Below are 19,409 nucleotides of genomic sequence, written 5' to 3'. Positions count from 1 at the left end.
CAACCTACCCTCCCCCTACACTGGGAAGGGGGGGGGGAGGGAAAGGAGGGATCAATCTCTTGCTGGTACTGGGAGTGTTGCTGTCAGCTGTGCCAGGCACAGGGGATTTTTCTTACAACAGACCTGACGATCAAAGCAAATTTTAAAGAAAAAGGGAGAAAATGGCTTAAAGTGGGTTGGGGGGAACCGGTCTGTCTGCCTGCCTGACTGTAGCTGGAGAAACAGATGAAATTTGGCAGTTTCTCAGAGATGGAGCCACAGTTTCCCTGCCTCCAAGTGACAAGTCTGGCCTGCCTCCAAGGCTGCATGGAGCACAATACCCAATGTCATGGATCTGTGGACCTCATTACAAGTAAGAAACCCAAGTTGATAATGCTATAGCAAAAGTATTGAACACAGAACACTTGCCACAACTAAACAATTTTGTCAGGGTTGTAAATATTTAGAATTATGCACACGGACTGCAATGTGAGACAAAGGAACAACTACTTCATTGACGTGAATGATGTAAAAAGGAATTTGGGTGTATACAATACAGACAGTGAAAGATTACTGAAAAGGAAATGAAGTTTCAGGACTATGTGAATTATAAGAAATATTCTTAAGATTGCTTCTGTGTAATAGCGCAAACTGTACCCATGAACTGCAGCAGAAAGTTTGTCCAAGGCCCCCGTGAAAATACTGAAGGAATAAACTGAATATAGTAGTTGTACTGTGACATTTTACTTCATTTAAGCACAGCAAATTTCACCAGTCCTATGATTTATACAGTACACAAAATATGTACATAAAAGAAAACCAAACCCATCAAAAAGTGAACATATATTATATCTATGAAATGTGCAAACTTTTTTAATGCAAGTTAAACAAAGCATATGCAGGGATAGAACTTTACAGTAATAATGGAATGTACTGTATTCTAAATACCTCAATGATCTTTCATATCTACAGTGCAAACTTACAAGGCACAAACTCAATGCTGACACTATAGTGTTGTAAGTTACATTCAGGCACATCTTAGAATCCATACTCCTTTAGAAAAAGTCACTGAAAGTAACGTGATACTACTAGTGTATTTTGTTTAGAGAGGTATTGTCAAAATCTTTAAGCATTAAACTGATACGTGCTATGCACTGTATTAAAGGAGGTACTTAGGACAATTTAGCCCATCATCTCAAAGTTGTAGCCTTTTACTACTTCCTCCCTACATTTCCCAGGTTCTGAAAATATGATTATACGTTAGTTCCAGAAGTACCTCCCTTACAACATTCAAAGACTGGTTATATCTTGCAGGCCTTCAATTATGTAATCTTATGCAAGTACTCTAAAACATTCTGTATGTTTGGTCAAAACTCCCGCTGAAAGTAAATCTGGATTTAAAAAAAAAAAAAAAAAAAAAAATCAGTGAAGAACTTTCTTCCAAGGTTCTTAAATTTAGTGAGTCTTTGCTAGATTGCACAGTGACAGATGTCTATCAGCTAGTAGAATTAAAAAACAAAAGTTTGCTGTTTTTTAAGGCAATAATTAAACACAGCATACCAGAAAAAGAGCCAAGGACCAGTTCAAATCTGTATTTATCATAAGTACTGGCCATTACATAAGTTCAAAATATTTGCCCCCATCACAGTGTTCTTTGCTTACCTATTCTACAGGACATGTACATCTGCAATATCTGATTTATTAGCAAATTTTGATGTACTTATCGAACTGAAAATAAAGCAATTAATGTGCAGGCTAATTGACTGACATTCAGAACACTTGACAGTTACACACGTCCTCTCCCACACCAAAAAAGGTCATTCATTGTTGGGCCCAATGGGACTTCATCAATAATTTATAGCCAGGCCTACCAGATATTACCTAAAATTTAACGTTTAGTAAAACTTAACTAATCTTTTAAGAGATTTCTAATATTTAAATACAATTTACCACATCACTTTTGCTTTTCCATATGATCCTAAAATTATACTCTTAGTATTACCTCTCAGTAGACATTTAATAGACATTTGAGGAAAACAATACAATACAAAAGCTCAAAGGGTCTTTGCAAAGATATCTTCTATTCCATGTGCAAAGTAAGAAGGAAGTGATTTTTTTCACTGGCAATTATTTGAAATGCCATCAATAAGGAGGCAAAAATACCTATGAAAGAGAAAATATAAGGTTGAGTGTTCCACAACTGTCTTTGGTTTAGCCTTCCTGACCAAAGTCTTCTGTAAACTTCTTTAATTTTTCCAGATCCTGTTCATTTACTGTTGGTTTTGTGCTAGCTAGTGACCTTAGCATATCACCCTGTCAGAGAAAGAAAATAGTACAGATGAATATATTAAGAACTACAGAAGTAGTTTCATAAACACAACATTAGCAACAATATCACATCCAATAATCGTGCTGCTAATATGCACACTGGAAAAAAATCTTCAACTGGGACAGCCATGAAACGTGGAATTAACAAGTCATACAAAAGTATAAATGACCCAAAAACATTTACATGCATACTTTCCATAATACAAAATATGTGGTCCATGAATAAAGACAGAGGTATATCAGTGACATTTCTAACAGTGAAACCTTGGCCAGTAAAACTTTTAGGTTTAACCTGCTCCGGTAACCAGCACACAATTTGGTTCGTCATTGCTTAGTGAAAGGGAATAACAACTTCATACGGTGGGTCTGTTGACTGTTGCTCACTATCGTAAGTTTAACTACAATAACTTATATAAGGGAGGAAAAATCAGGTGTTCAAGTACATGCCATGGTACAATACAATAGATGCTGCGTTGGTATATGAAACAAATATTTTATAACTGATATCTAGCAAAGTTTAGCTATTCATGACTGATAGGCAAACCCTCTCCAATTACCAAAAACAGTTTTTACAAGTCTCAAAAGGCTAATATAGGTGTCATTTCAATTCAGCCAACCACCACTATGACACACCAGCTTTTCGTAGGTTAAAACTGGGGAAAAAGTTGATCTATGAAGCCAGAATCCTGGAGATAAAAAGGCACTTACTAATATTCAGTACAGAAAATTGTAGTTTCAATCCTAGGTAGTACTGATTGGAGTTGGTACATTACAAACCATATTATTTAAAAAACACTGCCAAACACATGAAACGTGAACAGGACTATTTTGCAGACAATGATCACAAAATTAACTGACTACTCTTTAAAAGGCATTAATGCCTGATCTGATTAAGAACAAGAGCTGATTTCTAACACTGAAAGACACAAACATAGGATTGCTGCCAGTGAAGAACTTGGGTTCCTTAAATACGTTCAACAATACCATCTGTAACAATCTGGGTCCAGACACCCCAAGGGGAGAACAAAAGGTTTGAACCCCCAAAATAAGCAGTTAAATCAACTGATTGCATAGAAATGTTACTGTACTATAAAAGTATATCGAGTAAGGTCTTTTATGAAATCTTGTAGTGTGCTACACTCAATCATTATGAGATACATAAACATATATATAGAAATATATAGAAAACTGTGCGGCAGCTTCAGCCATACTTTACAGTAGGGTGGTGAGCACTCCGGCATGGAGGGGCACCTCCCAAAACAGTTGTTCAGGCTTCAAGTAACTAGGCCTTCAAGTACCAGGAAAGGACAACGGTGGGCCATTACAGTTAATGGAAAGTCTCTGAAGTAACTCGAAGTTGAAAAGAGCACAGTGGCTCCCCAACATCAAATCAGGAGGAAATTTCACAACTGTGATTAACCTTGAATCATCATGGACTGAGAGAACAAAAACACAAAGAAAAGGAAAACCCTTTTAAAGGCAGGCTTGGAACTGAGCTGAGGGTTTTTTTTAATTCAGAAGCTGGGGGACAGTCAAGGCACGAGGTGGTCTGTGAATGCTGGATCGCTCCTATAGCTGGAAAACTGCATTAAGGCAAAAGTAACTTGTATTAGAAAAATGAATTTATCTGATATAGAAGCGTAAAGCCTGAGGTTGTCTTCAGGTTTATTTTCTGTGAGAGTCAGATGTTTGCTTTCCCTTACTATTTTGTCTTTGATCTGTGGATTTTCTATTCAATAAAACTTTTTGTTCATTTTTGTGCCAGACAGGTCTCTGTTGGGCAAACCGTGTGGTGTGTGTAGGCCATGGTGAACTGAGTTCTGTGGGGCTGGTGTCACACCTTTGGGGGCAACGAACCACAGGGGAAAAAGTCCAAGTACCTGGGAGGACATATGTGGGGAGACACAGGACTAGAAGGGTTGTTGGTATCACCTTGCAAAAGAGCAAGTAGGCTAGGGAGAGCCAGGGTGACACCTTAGGCTTACGCACTGGCTACTGATGTCAGGGATCTGAAGCATAGCTGCACAGTACACAGGCCCCCAAGAACCAGGGCAGGTGGAAACAGAATCCTTTACCAGTCTGGGTAGTCTCCAAAGTGTCACACCAGCTCTACATAGTGCCCAAAAGAAATCCTGTTAGACCATCAGATCGAGATGCAGGGCTAGACTTGCAAAATTGGGTGTGCACACACATCTGTGTATGACTAACTTATGCAAATACCCATTGAAGGTGCACAGATACAATACGGATAGTTTAATTTTTAGTTTTTGTTTGTTTTTGAGAAAGGAGGAGATGGAGAAGCACTGAAAACTAAGTAAAGAGCTAGTTGCTAAAAAAAAGTTAACTCCAACTATAGAGGCTTTTAACACTAAAGAATTGTATTAGAATGGATGGCAAAATTAGACTGGTCAGGTTCACATAGAAGTTCTGATGCAGACAGTAAAATGCAAGAAGTCAGACATCCATGGTGAAAAATAGTTTTAAAATGTTCTATACCAGGGATCGGCAACCTTCGGCACGCGGCCCATCAGGGAAATCCACTGGCGGGCCGAGACAGTTTGTTTACCTGCAGCGTCCGCAAGTTTGGCCAATTACAGCTCCCACTGGCCGCGGTTTGCCGTTCCAGGCCAATGGGGGCTGGGGGAAGCAGCGTGGGCCAAGGGATGTGCTGGCCGCTGCTTCCCGCAGCCCCCATTGGCCTGGAACGGCAAACCGCGACCAGTGGGAGCTGTAATCGGCTGAACTTGCGGACGCTGCAGGTAAACAAACCGTCTTGGCCCGCCAGTGGATTTCCCTGACGGGCCGTGTGCCAAAGGTTGCTGATCTCTGTTCTATACTAAGAGAACAGGGTCAAATACACACACCCAGAGCCATATAAAGTTCTCTGTAAGTGCAGCAAATAGACTCCTGCTACGACTGGCTGCTGCTTTCAGAACTCCCTAGTCATGCCAGAGATGCCATGTCAAAGGTGTCTGTGTCATTCCACAGACAGCTTATAATGCATGATTGCTTTATATTTTTTTCTATTTTTGAGACAAATAGGTAATCATAAGAACCTGAGGTGGCTTTCTGCCCAGTAGACAACAAGTACCTTGGGCTAAATCCTATTTAGTCTGAGATAAACCTACTACTAATTAAAAGTTCCCCAGTGCAGACTACTTTTACTCTGAGTAAAAGTTGTAGCTAAGATACCCCAGCTAGTACTTTTAAATTTCATGAGCACTGATGATCTGATAAACTCTTTCAGTCACTACTTGAATAGGTACAACAACATGTATAGTGGCAGCTCAAATCTCTCCTCAACGCTCCCTCCAGCCAAATATATTTATATCCACTATTTTGTATAGATCTGGTCTTGCAATTCTTAGAAAAAAAAATGGCACCAATAAGTGTCATGTAACAGATTTCGCTATATTGATTGAACTGAAATTGAGTGAGCTGAAGACTATGATCTGTTTTATAAAAACAGGAGAGAATTGTTGTTTCTCTACACATGGTAAATATATTCTATGCTCCAGACTAAAAATAAATTTTAAAGAGACGAGTAAAGGAATGGGGGGGTGTCCTCACACACCTTTGTGCGAAATCCACTGCAACTACTATTATATACATATACAATTTTGTGACAAGTGATTATATTTGATAATGGGAGTTTTCAGCATCATTTTTGATCTGTAAACATCAGCCTACAGTATAAACAATTGACTATATTCTCTCAATAAAGCAATACAATCCCGAGATTCAGGGATGACAGTGATGGAAAAATCAGTGACAACAGAGGGGAAGAACCTGAGGGGTGTTCGGGTGGTAGGGACCACTGAAAAGCAGGGATGAACAGTGGAGGATCCACCTGGTAGACTACCAGTCAATTAACAGCTGACCACAAAGAGGTTCTAGCTGCATGTCAGCAGATGGGCAGGATGAATACACGGAAGCTGTAAGTCAGCGTGGGGAGAGTTGGCTCTGTATAACAAAAAGAGCTCAGCACTGTTGAACAAACTGTGCCAGACTCATGACTAAAATGGCATGCTGGGATTAACTGAGTGCTGATGGGTGTGCTCAGCCCTTCTGAAACCAGGCCACTAGTTTAGGTGCCTAGCTTCAAGCACTCATGTGTGGAAAACTTTGCTTTAAGATTATCATAAAGTTCTATGAAGCATGAAGGAACACATTTCGTAATAAAAACAAAATTCTGACCATGGAAACAACAGGCTCCAACAGCTTATCCCCTGGGACATCCATCCAGGTCATTTCAATGGCATTAGGATCACCTGGTGAGCACGGAGTAAGCATATCTTCTACCAAAATATTTGGATTAGTAAGTGATGGTGCTCTGACCTGGAAATAAAATTAAAAAAAAATCATATGAGTGAAGCGTTCTAGAAAAACTTATAGACCACAGACAGAAGCTAAAAAAACCCCAAGTGCCAGTCAATACATTATTTGCTACAGAAAGTAATCGACGTTGAGAGAACTTTTCACTATTTACTGTGCAAGGAGTGGGAGAGGGGGGAGTTATTTTATTCGCACCTTCCAAAAGGTTCACTATTGGTAAATCACCCGTAAGTAAATATTAACACTTTTTGAAAACATAAAACCTAACTACATTTGAAGCATATGAGGTTCTTGACAATTGAAATAAATTTTGGCCTTATTTGAAAAAGAGTGCCCTCTTTTTAGTCTGACTTCCCTCCCACTAGTGGGCTCCACTTTCTTGCTGAAGTCCTGTGAAACAGAAGCCAGATCTTTTTTGACCATGAGGGTGGTGGCAGCAACAGCTGAACATAAAGGTCACTTCAGGGAAATCTTATCTTACCCCGCTTCTTTTGGGGTTGGGTAAGGTCTAAGTTCTTGTAGATGACTCTCAGTGCCAAAAGTTGCTTGAAGCAACTATACAAATCTATAAACTGGATTAGGGAAATGCTGAGAGCGCCACGGGTTACAGCTGACACCCTTCCCACTTTCTGGTAATAGTAGGGGCAGATCACCCAGCACTATCAGCCTTCCCATAACATCTGGACAGTCATCCTAGAGTGCATAGCAGATGGGAGGGCTAGAGCAGAGGGTTGGTGTGCAGGGTAGAGAGGGCTCTGGGATGAGGGTTTGAGGTGCAGGCTGCCCTGGGGCTACAGCAGGGGGAGGGAGAGAGAGAGGATTGCCCCCAGCTGTCACTCCACAGCAGCACCTGGACTGGGTGGAGGGGTGCCTCTTCTCCCCACTGCAGCTACAGTGGGGCTCGGCTGGGGGAAGTGCTCCTCTCCCCAGCAGATCCAGGGGGGCTGGGCTGGACTAGGCTGGGAGAGGGGCACCTCTCCCCAGCCATGGCAGCTCTGCAGGCCTGGACTGGGCCAGGGAGGGGCGCCTCTCCCCAACCGCGGCAGTTCCGGTGGGCCTGGGGAGAGGCTCCTCTCCCTGGCACCTTTGTAGGGGCCGGGTGACCTGCATGGCCCTAAATAGCCTGCTGCGCAGCCGTGCAGCTTACAGGGAACCTAGCTATGAATTACTCACAGTTAACTGACGCAATTAACTCAAAAAAATTAATTGCGATTAATTGCAGTTTTAATTGCACTGTTAAATAGAATACCAATTTACATTTATTAACTATTTTGGATGTTTTCCTACATTTTCAAATATATTGATTTCAATTACAAATACAGAATACAAAATGTACGCTGCTCACTTTATACTATTTTTGATTACAAATATGTGCACTGTAAAAATGATAAACAGTATTTTTCAATTTACCTCATACAAGTACTATAGTGCAATCTCTTTATCGTGAAAATGCAACTTATAAATGTAGATTTTTTGTTGTTACGTAACTGCACTCAAAACCAATGTAAAACTTGGGAGCCTACAAGTCCATTCAGTCCTACTTCTCATTCAGCCAATCGTGAAGACAAAAAGTTTGTTTACATTTATGGGAGATAATGCTGCCCACTTCTTATTTCCAATGTCACCAGAAAGTGAGAACAGGCATTCGTATGGCACTTTTGTGCCGGCACTGCAAGGTATTTATGTTCCAGACATGCAAAACATTTGTATGCTTCGGCCACAATTCCAGAGGACATGCTTCCATGCTGACGCTCGTTTAAAAAAAATAACGTTAATTAAGTTTGTGACTGAACTCCTTGGGGGAGAATTGTATGTCTCCGGCTCTATTTTACCTACATTCGGCCATGTATTTCTTGTTCTAGGAGTCTTGGATGATGACTCAGCACATGTTCATTTTAACAATGCTTTTTCTGCAGATTTGACAAAATGCAAAGAAGCTACTAATGTGAGATTTAGATAGCTACAGCACTCAACCCAAGGTTTAAGACGCTGAAGTGCCTTCCAAAATCTGAGAGGGACAAGCTGTGGAGCATGCTTTCAGAAGTCTTAAGAGCAACACTCTGCTACGGAAACTACAGAACCCAAACCCCCAAAAGAAGAAAATCAACCTTCTGCTGGTGGCATCTGACTCAGATAATGAAAATGAACATTTGTTGGTCTGCACTACTTTGGATTGTTATCGAGCAGTACCTGTCATCAGCACAGATGCATGTCCTCTGGAATGGTGGTTGAAGCATGAAAGGACATATGAATCTTTAGTGCATCTGACATGTAGATATTTTGCAACGCCGGCTACAATGGCTCTCACTTTCAGGTGACATGAACAAGAAGCAGGCAGCATTATCTCCTTGTTTGTCTGAGCAATTGGCTGAACAAGACATAGGACTGAGTGGACTTGTAGGCTCTAAAGTTTTACATTGTTTTATTTTTGAATGCAGTTTTTTTGTACATAATTGTACCTTTTAAAATTCAATCATCATGATAAAGAGATCGCACTACAGTACTTGTATTAGGTGGACAGAAAAATACTATTTCTTTTGCTTTTTACAGTGCAAATATTTGTAACAAAAAATAAATATTAAGTGAGCAATGTATTTGTAACACTTTGTATTGTGTTATAACTGAAACCAATATTTGAAAATGTAGAAAACACCCAAAAATATTTAAATGGTATTCTATTATTGTTTAACAGTGTGATTAATCACTTATTAATCCAGATTAATTTTTTTAATCACTTGACAGCCCTAGTTTATATATTTCCACAGTCATATATCCAAAATATATATGACCAGAGTTAACTTACTAGGTGCCTCACATTTTTAAATAATGTAACTAGTGCTGACAATGCTATTTTACATTGTCATTTGTTGTATTATACATCCTCAATAATTCAGAATACATGCAAACTGCTTTTAAAGTACAGGGATTTGGGGGGAATGTAACTAATGAGTCTTACACTTTTGACATATTGAATATTTTGTCTGCCTATACGTCTAAATAGGCTGTACATTCTTCAGAGCTAGGAATGGCTTACTCTGTACTGGTACAGCACTTAGAACCTATAAGCCTTGATCAGAATCACAGTGAGCTAATATAATACAAATAATTGATAAGGCTAAGCTTTTGACACCCATGATTAAGGTAACTGTATCCCAGAAGGCACAACAGAGCAGATAGGCTAAGCTTTTCCTGAAGCAGCACTCCAGCACACTGGTAAAACATTTGGATAGGGAAGGCTATGGAGAACACTGGGATAAAGCAGGGTAGATCGATAATTTAAATCACCAATTTTAATTATGATTTAAATCAGCAAGCAGGAAACCTTGATTTAAATAATGTTGTTTTGCATTTGTACTTTTTATTCTCCTAAGGAGAAGTTGATCCTCATTAGCTAGTGACCATTAAAACATGTTGACTTACAACTAAATAGAGTATTTACACTACATTTTCTTTTTTTGCTAATCAGGATATACTATACATGGTTACTGAAGGAACTATATAGCTTTACTTACATTTAATTCAGAGTCTTAATTTTGTACCTTTTTATTATGTTAGAAAATGGTGACTAATGCATTTCTCATTTATTAGATTTTTATTGTGTCAAGCTATATTTAGAAAGAAGTTGGATTTCAATTAAAAATGAACTCCATATTTAAATTTTTTTACTAGTTAAATAAAACTTCCTTAATTGTGCTGGATACATGGGAAAAACAATTATTAAAACTTGTTTTGCATTTGAAACTAACAAATTCTGATTCCAGGTGCTCAATCAGTAACTTTCACCAGTTTTACTTTAAGACTCCAGCACCTCCCGCTTAATTATATAAAAAAAATTAAATAGATTAGAGTGACAGTTCAGTCCTTAACATAGGTCATCATAATTTCATATTTAAAATATTTATTTTAAAAAGGTAAATGTACTTATGTAATTTATTTTTAAAATATCAATGTTTATCCACCATCAGAATAAGGCATTTCCAGTTAAATCTGGAGTACAGCAGTCAGGGTGTATCACATGGAAAAAAAGCTGTTGATCCCTTAGGTTAGCAGTCTATTCATGGTGATGGAATCTAAATATGTTCTCTTGCTCATTATCAGCCTTTGGTACTATTGACCACTTAGCTGCTACCATTCCTGAAAGAACTAAATGTGGTTCTATTCAGGGTTTAAGGCTACTATAATTGTCACTGTTAGGCATGAACAAATACGAGGTCACAGATGAAGTGTGGTCTTTATTAGAGAAGGAATGGGAGTGGAGACCAGAGGTCTATTCCCATCTCTGCCTTACACTTCCTTTGTGACCCAGGGAAAATAATTTGGGGCCTGTTTACAATCCACAATCCACTGTTACCTAGTTACAGCACAATTAAAATGTTTAGTGTGGCTTGGACCTAATATGTTGCAATGGGTCACATAAATGACTCTAAAATCATGTCTGAGGCCAATGCATCTTACAAATTTCAGCTGTGTTCTAATTAGGTGAAGGACAACTATATCTTCAATACAATTTTTGTAGTGTACATGGAGCCTTAACAACAGTGCTTCAATTTCTTCAACTGTAAAAATAGGAATATCTCCCGCCTTGCCATAGGTGTTGTGAGGCTGAATGTGTTACTTTGAAGGTGATACAGGATGAGAACCCTAGCTTCAACCAGAAATAATTGTAGCAGTTCAGTTTAATTTAGGCTTTACTAAAAAAACTCACAGTGTGTGAATTAATTTCCATCTAATAAAAGTTTTTCTAATTTGAACAGAAGACACTACCCTCTAGGCTGACCATATTTCCCTATGCTCAATATGGAACACCTGGTAAAATTTCTCATATTCAACCGAGTTCAACGGCAATCAATCAGAACTATGCAGTACAAACTAACATCAAGTTAACAGAGCCCTTGTTAAAAAGGAAATACTGCATATCTGGATTCTTTTTATTTACCTTTTTATCTTTAAGGATTATGGGTTCACATGGGGAGAGGTGACACACACACACACACATTCCAGTACATCTCTCTCTCATGGGTGCGAGAGACCGAACCGACACTCCCTGCCCAGCGCTCTCCACCCTCCATGCCTAGCTGGGCCCCCAGGACAGACCTGCCTCTCCTGGTACCTGGTGCTGTGTCTTCCTGAGGCAACATGTGGGGGGGACACGCAGGGTCACATGCCCCCCTCACGAAATTTCTGCCAGGATTCACCCCAGCATGTGGCCAGCAACAGCTTTTTGCACTGCGTAGGAGAGAAGGGATGGGAGCTGCTTCCAGCCACAGGGGAGGAGGATGCGGGGAAGGGATGACCTGGTCCGTATCCTTGCAGAGCTCATGCTTCTATCCCCCTCTCCTGTGGCTGGAAGCAGCTTTTCCCTTCCTGCCCGCACAGTGTCGAAAGGCAGCTAAGACTTCTAGGCTGCTGCAGGCAACTGACATAACCCAGCTGCCTCCTGTCCACCGGCTATAGTGCAGGCAGGAAGGGGTTAAGCCCTAAGGATGCATTGTGCACCAGGGCCCAGGGAACCTGACTGCAGGGCCTTCAGCTAACCTAGCCAGAGAGAGGTGGCTCAACAGGGGAGGGTGCCTAGGGGACGTAGCAGCTCCGCACTCCTTGGGGGCAGAACCCAGGGCACGGGATGAGACGAGAGGGGGAAGAGAAAGGAGAAGGAGACAAAGTATGGGACAACTGGCCCATTTTTAAGAAAAAAGTTGGGACACCTGCAGGAGGGCTTAAATACGGGACTGTCCCTTTAAAAACGGGACGTCTGGAGATGTCTGCCTCTCAAGAGTGGCAGAACTGCTACCACATACAAGTTAAATGAAACCCCATTCCTTCACCATCTTGAGAACAGATATGTTTTCTGAGAGAAACAGGAAAACTATGCTTTCAAAAGCGAACACATGTTAAATGAGATTTTACTTTTGCTAAAGGAAGAGAACGTGCACCTGTGCAGAGAAGCTTATATAAGTTTCTGGTAGATTTAATTTAATAGCTACAAAACAAAATTTGTATCGGAAATATAAATAATTTAAGTATAGTTCTACCCTGAAAAGGGATTTTATAGAAAGAACAGCACTACCTTACTCAATAGATCTGCTTCTAGTGTATATGCAGAAGGATAGTTCTGACTATATTGACAAAAAAGATTTGTAAGGTTTTTAAATTCCTTTTAGCACCGCACAACCAAGCTAGGCGGGCAAGCTGAACTCTATTGCATTTTGTGCATCAACAGAATTAGTTACCAAGTCCCAATCAGTAACACTTGGGAAAATTCTGTAAAGGCAGAGGAGTTCCATAGATGTAACAGACCTAATTTGGCCTGTAGGATTTGGTAGCATTGAGAGATGGAAAGAACCCAGCTGACTTTCAGCTCAAGCTGAGCTTGCAAGTCCAACAGTTAGAAAAATCATTTTTAAATGGACTGTATTTGATATAGAAATCCTTGCAAGACAATATACATGGAATCCCATGGCAGTTTTAAAAGTCCTTTCATTGTACCTCTGCGTGTTAAGTGCTGAGGCAGTAATCCACAAGATGTTAGGTGCTGTCCAAATAGTGAGATACAGTCCCTGCTCAGAGCGCTCAGGTGACATCAACTTAAAAAAAGTCACTCAAAATATTTTAAAGCATTACTGTCCCAACACCTAAGATTGTTAGAGTTTAAAGATGGAGAGATTTATTTTTTATTTATTTATTTATTTATTCATTCCTGTTTATTTACTTTTCAGATTTTTCAGTGCTCATGTATAAGTAATTACCATCTGCATAGGCTTTTCTTATAGCAACAGGGAAGAGAAATACAATAGAAAAGTGCAAATATAAAAGCCTTTGCCAATTCTCATGGAGCTCAGGGAAGATGTTAACACCTGAAGTTAGCTACTTTTAACGTGGGTTTTAAGTGGATGATTCCAAAGTCGGTGGTGTCCCTTTAAGCAGCAGTCAGAGGAAATTTGTCAGTCAGGAATACAAGTTACAGACTCCTGGATTCCTGTGCCATGCCCAGACCAGTTCTCTGAAACAGAGCTAAGAGAAAAGCTCTTTGTCCTAGCATGTACATTCTTTTCATAGATTAAAAACATATGAAAATTCACATACAAGTAATATTAATTAATCAGAAGTTAAAAGCTCAATTGCCAGAAATTTCAAAATAAAAGGAGATTTGAACTCTAGAAACTAAAAGTTGGAAATTCTGCAACTTTTTTTTTTTTTTTTTAAACATACTTACTTTTTTAAAGTGAGTGGCTGATTGCACTTTCCTAACAGGCTGCATCAGTGCATCGCGAACAATGATGCTTATGTCAGCACCAGAATAGCCATCCGTTCTCTTTCCAAGATCTCGATAGTCTGATTCTGTCAGGCTGTTTGGGGTGCTCCCAAGGTGAAGCTTAAACATAGCAGTCCTACCATGGTCCTCAGGCAAAGGAATATAAATACGCTTCTCAAACCTTAATTTAAAAAAGCCACAAACACTGACTCTTGCAGGTACTCGATGGAAAGCAGTTTATGCAAATGGTCTAACAGAACTAGAAGGAATAAGGAAGCAATCTGAGCATTACAGCTTTAAGAGTGTGTGCGCGCATGAAGTGAGTGTGGGGAATCTTAGCACTATTTTATAAGTCTGCTAAAAAAGTACTGTAATATCCATGGTAACAATCACTAATTAAAATTACATTCAGAATATTATAACCCCGTTTCTTCCTTTTCATGACTGAGATATCTTCCCATGGGTTTGAAATTATCCCATGCTTGCAGCATGTCTACATAAAGATTTAGTGCATGGCACCCGGGGTGTGACTCTATAGTGCACTAGCTTGCCACACACTAACTGGTCACATGGACCCTGCTACCATGCAGTAGAAGTTCCACAGTGTGCTTTATGTTTGAAACAGCAGTCTACATGGAGATTTAGTGTGCAACAAATCAGGGTGTAAATCTACAGCTCAGTAACTGGCAGTGTGGACCCTGCTACCATGCATTATGGGCACATCTACTGTACATCAAAGCATACTATGTAACTTTTAGGCTCCAGCTACAGGGCACAGATGTGACTCCCCTGCTCAGGGACCCATATTTGCACTAGCTCTTATCAAGCTAGCCTGACTATAAACAGCAGCGTAGCCATGGTAGCATGGGTAGCAGCAGTGGAGGGACAGCTTAGTATGTACCCTCCCTGAAACTGTAGAGTAAGTACTCAACAGTTCTAGGCTGGGCTTCTGCTGCTGCTACTCATGCTACCATGGCCACGCTGCTGTTTATATTAGCAACAGCGTGGTAAGAGCTAGTGAGAGCATGTGTACACAAGCAGGGGAATCACATCCCTCACCTGTACAGTAGATGTGCCCATAATGCATGGTTACAGGGTCCACACTGCCAGTTACTGAGCTGTAGATTTACACCCTGATTTGTTGCACACTAAATCTCCACGTAGACAAACCCTTAGTCACAGAAGACAGATTTTATTTCTAGAAGAAGCTCAAGGGACAAAAATCCCTTCAATATTTTTGAGGTGTGGAGCATCAAAACAGCGTTTTTGCTCAATTAACCAAAGTATGGCTGAACAACTATTAATAATGTCTCTGAAGTTTACAAATCTATTTTAAATAAAGTTCATCAACTGAAATGTAACTTCAGGGCATGTTCAGCGAGACTCTGCTACAAATTTTGGTATCTTAATCAAGCCTTCCTCCTGATATGGTATTACTAGGAGGATTTAGAACTGCAGTTCTCCCTGACAAGTACAGTGACTATTGTTCTTAGACTGCTGGGATTATTTCCCCAAAATGCATGCACGCAAAGCACAATGTAATCTCATTTTTCAATGCTGGAAAAGTTGCCACAAAATATTAGCTAGAGCAGTGGTTTTCAAACTTTTTTTTCTGGCGACCCAGTTAAAGAAAATTGTTGATGCCCACGACCCAACTGATCTGGGGATGAGAGGTTTGGGGTGTGGGAGGGGCTCAGGGCTGGGGCAGAGGGTTGGAGTGCGGGGGTAAGGGCTGCTGGGTGGGGCCAGAGATGAGGGGTTTGGGGTGCAGGATGGCGCTCTGGGTGGGAGGGGGACTCATGGCTGGGGCAGGGTGCGGGACAAGGTCAGGACTGTGGGCTGAGGGTGCAGGCTCTAGTATGGAGCTGGGGATGAGGGGTTTGGGGTGCAGGAGGGGGCTCTGGATTTGGAGGGGCTCAGGGTTTGGGGTGCAGGGTTACCTCGGGCAGCTCCCGGTTAGCAGCGCAATGGGGGTGCTAAGGCAGGATTCCTGCCTGTCCTGGCGTCCAGACTGCACTACACCTCCTGAAGCAGCCAGCAGCAGGTCCAGCTCTGTGTGGCTCTCTCCCACAGGTACCGCCCCCTCTTACTCTTCCCCCACAGCAGAGCCAGTGCTTGGGGCAGAGGCTGTGCACAGAGCCCTGTGGCCCACCCCCAGGGCCTAGGAGCTGGACCTGCTGCTGGCTGCTTCCAGGGCGCAGCACGGTGTCAGAACAGGTAGGGACTAGCCTGCCTTAGCTGGGCAGTACCGCAACAGGACTTTTAACGGTCCGGTTGGCGGTGCTGACCAGAGCCACTGTGACCCAGTGCCTTACATTCCGTGACCCAGTACTGGGTCGCGACTCGCAGTTTGAAAACCACTGAGCTAGGGGGTATGTGGTGCAACAAGTCCATGCACTGGCCCTTTACCATACTTACAGAGACCAGAAAATTAGCTTCTCTCATTTGAATGCACTTCAGCATAATTGCCATTCTCTGCTCAAGAAAGCCTCAAGACTAGACGAAGTAGGTGTTTTCAACTGAGGTAAACTCAGAACTTCGTGCATGTGAGAAGAGGGAGATAAAGGGGCAGAGACCTACATGGCACCAGCACATACTGCATGCAACCAAATATTGGTCTGACTGGTATTATTTAAGGTGACCACAGGACCCCTTGCCCACACATTCAGGATCTACTATAAATTAATTGGAGAGTTTTTCAGTGTATAGATCTTCAGGTTTCCCATACAAGGTAGTTAAAGCAGGATAGTATTTCTGAACATTCACAGATTAAGCCACCACCTAATCAATAGTGAATTGAAAAAACCTAACACTTTGTGCTGTATAGTGTGAAGTTGCATATTTTACTGGACAATACACATTTTGTTATAAAATTACCTTCTCCTGATAGCAGAATCCAGAACCCAGGGTATGTTTGTAGCTCCCAAAACCAAGATTCCTTCATTGTCTACACCAACCCCTACACCAGAACAGGTAATATTTAATAATGTAAACACTTTTTTAAAGCATTTTAAAACATCTTGAAAAACTACAAATGATCTTCAAATCTTACCTTAACTGTGTGTCAAAAAAGCCAAAACTGATATTAATTGCTAACTGTTCCTTAATGCCATTAATCTTACCTTGCATCTGAACTAGGAATTCTGTTTTAATTCGTCTAGCAGCCTCACTTTCATTCTCACTTCTTGATCCACACAGAGAGTCTATCTCATCAATGAAGATAATAGAAGGTTTGTTTTCTCTGGCAAGCTGGAATAAATTTTTCACTAATCTAGAAAAAAAATTAAGTTATCTTCCATGAGAATACAGCAAGTCAATATTATTGTACTGTATCATATCACATTTACCACAGTATAAGGAATCAAGGTTCATAATCATGATGTTAAGTAAGCAGTTTGAGGATCCTCAAGAGGCAAAGTTCTTTAGCTCTGTAAATGGTGCTTCCCTCTAATCAAAGTCATCTGGCAATGCTGGAGGGAAATGAGGACTATAAAGTATGGTGCTTCAGTCATGCTCTAGCTAGTGAAAGATCTGTTCATGTTTCCTTTCGGTCCTTTACAAGCTGGGTAGAAAACGAAGAAAGACTTGTTGTTCTGTTACATATTTAATGTAATATAACCAACTCAAGAAACTTTGAAAGAGTAATACTGAATAATGACTTCTGTAAATACTGTATCTGGTAGCACATTAGTTCTCTTTAGGTGAAGGAAGTAGCCAGAAGGGTTGATATGCCTGAGATCTTACACATATTCATATTTATTTGTTCAGGAAAAAATATGATCAATATAAAAGTTGATGCCAATAATTTAAAACAGAGAAGTGTCAGGTAAAGCTCTGAAAAGTGGCTAAAAATGGTGTCAGATACCAGGTCTGTCTCTCAAATTTGTTCCATTTACAAGTGAAAAAATGACGTTCTCTAATTCCCCCCAAAAAGTCAACCTGGGGGCTTTATATCTTTCCTGCTTTTCCATCGCCACTGACTCAACTGATATGAATTACAAGAATATTTAAAGTGTCTAAAATTTGTGTATTTTTAACAGTAAATGACAGTCACTTTTCCTCTCAGATTTAACTTCCTCAGAATTTCTGGTGTGATAAGCTTGCAAGTTCTTCTATCATCTATGAATTTTTCCTGGAAAAACAAAATGGGCAAGACCTACATTTCTTGGTCTTAAAAAAAAAAAATAAAAAAAATCAAGAGCTTTTTCCCAGAAAGCCCTTCAGAGACTTTGTACACCTTAAAAAAGCAAAAATAGTTAGCCAATATTTACCATTTTTTTCCTTTGAAGTTCACTTTTAATAAATCTCCCAAGTTTTGCTACAAGACAGGAGGGAGAAAAATGATCCTCATACTAAAGGATCCACACCAAGGACCACAAAAAGTGAAGACCCTCTTCTCATGCACAGCTGTAGAAGAGAGAGTCAAGGTTGATGTTGGGAAGAAACTTAAGTTTCCTGTCCTTTTTTGGTTTATTTTAATGAGACATATAAAATACAGCCTGCCAGAAATTTTCCAAGAAACGTGCTGGCTTGTGAACCTGAGATGTTTCAGGAAAAGATTGGGTTTTTACAAAACTTTCATCAAATGACTGGCAGGAACCTGGGTTCGAGTCTGCAGCCCAGCATGTGGGCTTCTGCCGCTGAGCTCCCTGCCGCTGAGCCAAGAGCCTGGAAGACTCTCAGGGCATCTGGCTGTGAAGTCAGGCAGCCCACATGGCAGGCTGCCCAGGAGCTGCCAATCCCTTAATCCCCAACAGCTCCAGAGCGAACTGGACAAGAATGAAGTCTGTTCACTCAGGAGCTGCCAGTGATCTCTGGGAAAATATTTCATTACAAAACCACCATGTTTTGACATTTCCAAAGCAAAATTTTTCTGAATTCCCCATTCATGGAAAATTTCAAAAACACTAAAATTTTTCAAAACCCTGAAATTCTGAGTTTCGGGCCAGCTCTAGTATACAAACTACCTCAAATTTTACCTACTTTTGAAAGCATCGTGAAGTTGTGCAAATATTTGCAAAAAGAAAATAGTAGCGATTACATTCTTGAACCTCAGCTGACAGATTGCAGTGTTTCAGAACCAAATAAAACCATTTAGTATAAAAAAAATTCAACTGAGCTACTTACTTTTCACTCTCTCCTAACCATTTTGAGACAAGGTCAGAGGAGGATACTGAGAAGAATGTAGAGTTGTTGGCTTCTGTTGCCACAGCTTTTGCCAAGAAAGATTTTCCTGTTCCTGGTGGCCCAAAAAGAAGAATTCCTCTCCAAGGTGTTCTCTTTCCTACGAGAGTTATATTTTAAAAGAAAAGAAAAAAGGACTTGCCTGAAGAATTCTGATACAAGGATCAGGTTGATACAGAACTTGGTAAAAAAATGAAACCTCATCCAAGCTTGTAAAATTGTTTATATATTTATTCACTTTTTCAGTTGAAAGAAGTTGGTATCTGTTGTATTTACATAATTTAGATTCATATATAACTTGTTGCTTTATTAATAAACTATACCAATCATC

General features: G+C 40.4%; 1 protein-coding gene across 1 annotated transcript in view; it reads right to left on the bottom strand.

Moving 5' to 3' along the window:
• Window positions 1-701: 701 nt before the first annotated feature.
• The window catches only part of VPS4B (vacuolar protein sorting 4 homolog B), a 34,100-nt gene continuing 15,392 nt past the window's right edge, over window positions 702-19,409 (bottom strand). Inside the window, exons 6-11 of the mRNA XM_048839715.2 lie at window positions 19,022-19,178; window positions 17,017-17,165; window positions 16,772-16,853; window positions 13,856-14,075; window positions 6,505-6,645; window positions 702-2,292 (exon numbers count right to left, since the gene is read on the bottom strand). Of these exons, the coding sequence (XP_048695672.1) occupies window positions 2,191-2,292; window positions 6,505-6,645; window positions 13,856-14,075; window positions 16,772-16,853; window positions 17,017-17,165; window positions 19,022-19,178 (851 nt within the window). The 3' untranslated portion in view covers window positions 702-2,190. The remainder of the gene's footprint in view (window positions 2,293-6,504; window positions 6,646-13,855; window positions 14,076-16,771; window positions 16,854-17,016; window positions 17,166-19,021; window positions 19,179-19,409) is intronic.

Source organism: Caretta caretta, chromosome 2 (assembly GCF_965140235.1).
Source record: "Caretta caretta isolate rCarCar2 chromosome 2, rCarCar1.hap1, whole genome shotgun sequence".
Lineage (NCBI taxonomy): Eukaryota > Metazoa > Chordata > Testudines > Cheloniidae > Caretta > Caretta caretta.
Note: the sequence above shows the minus strand (reverse complement) of the source record. Positions and strands in the feature narration are given on the sequence as shown.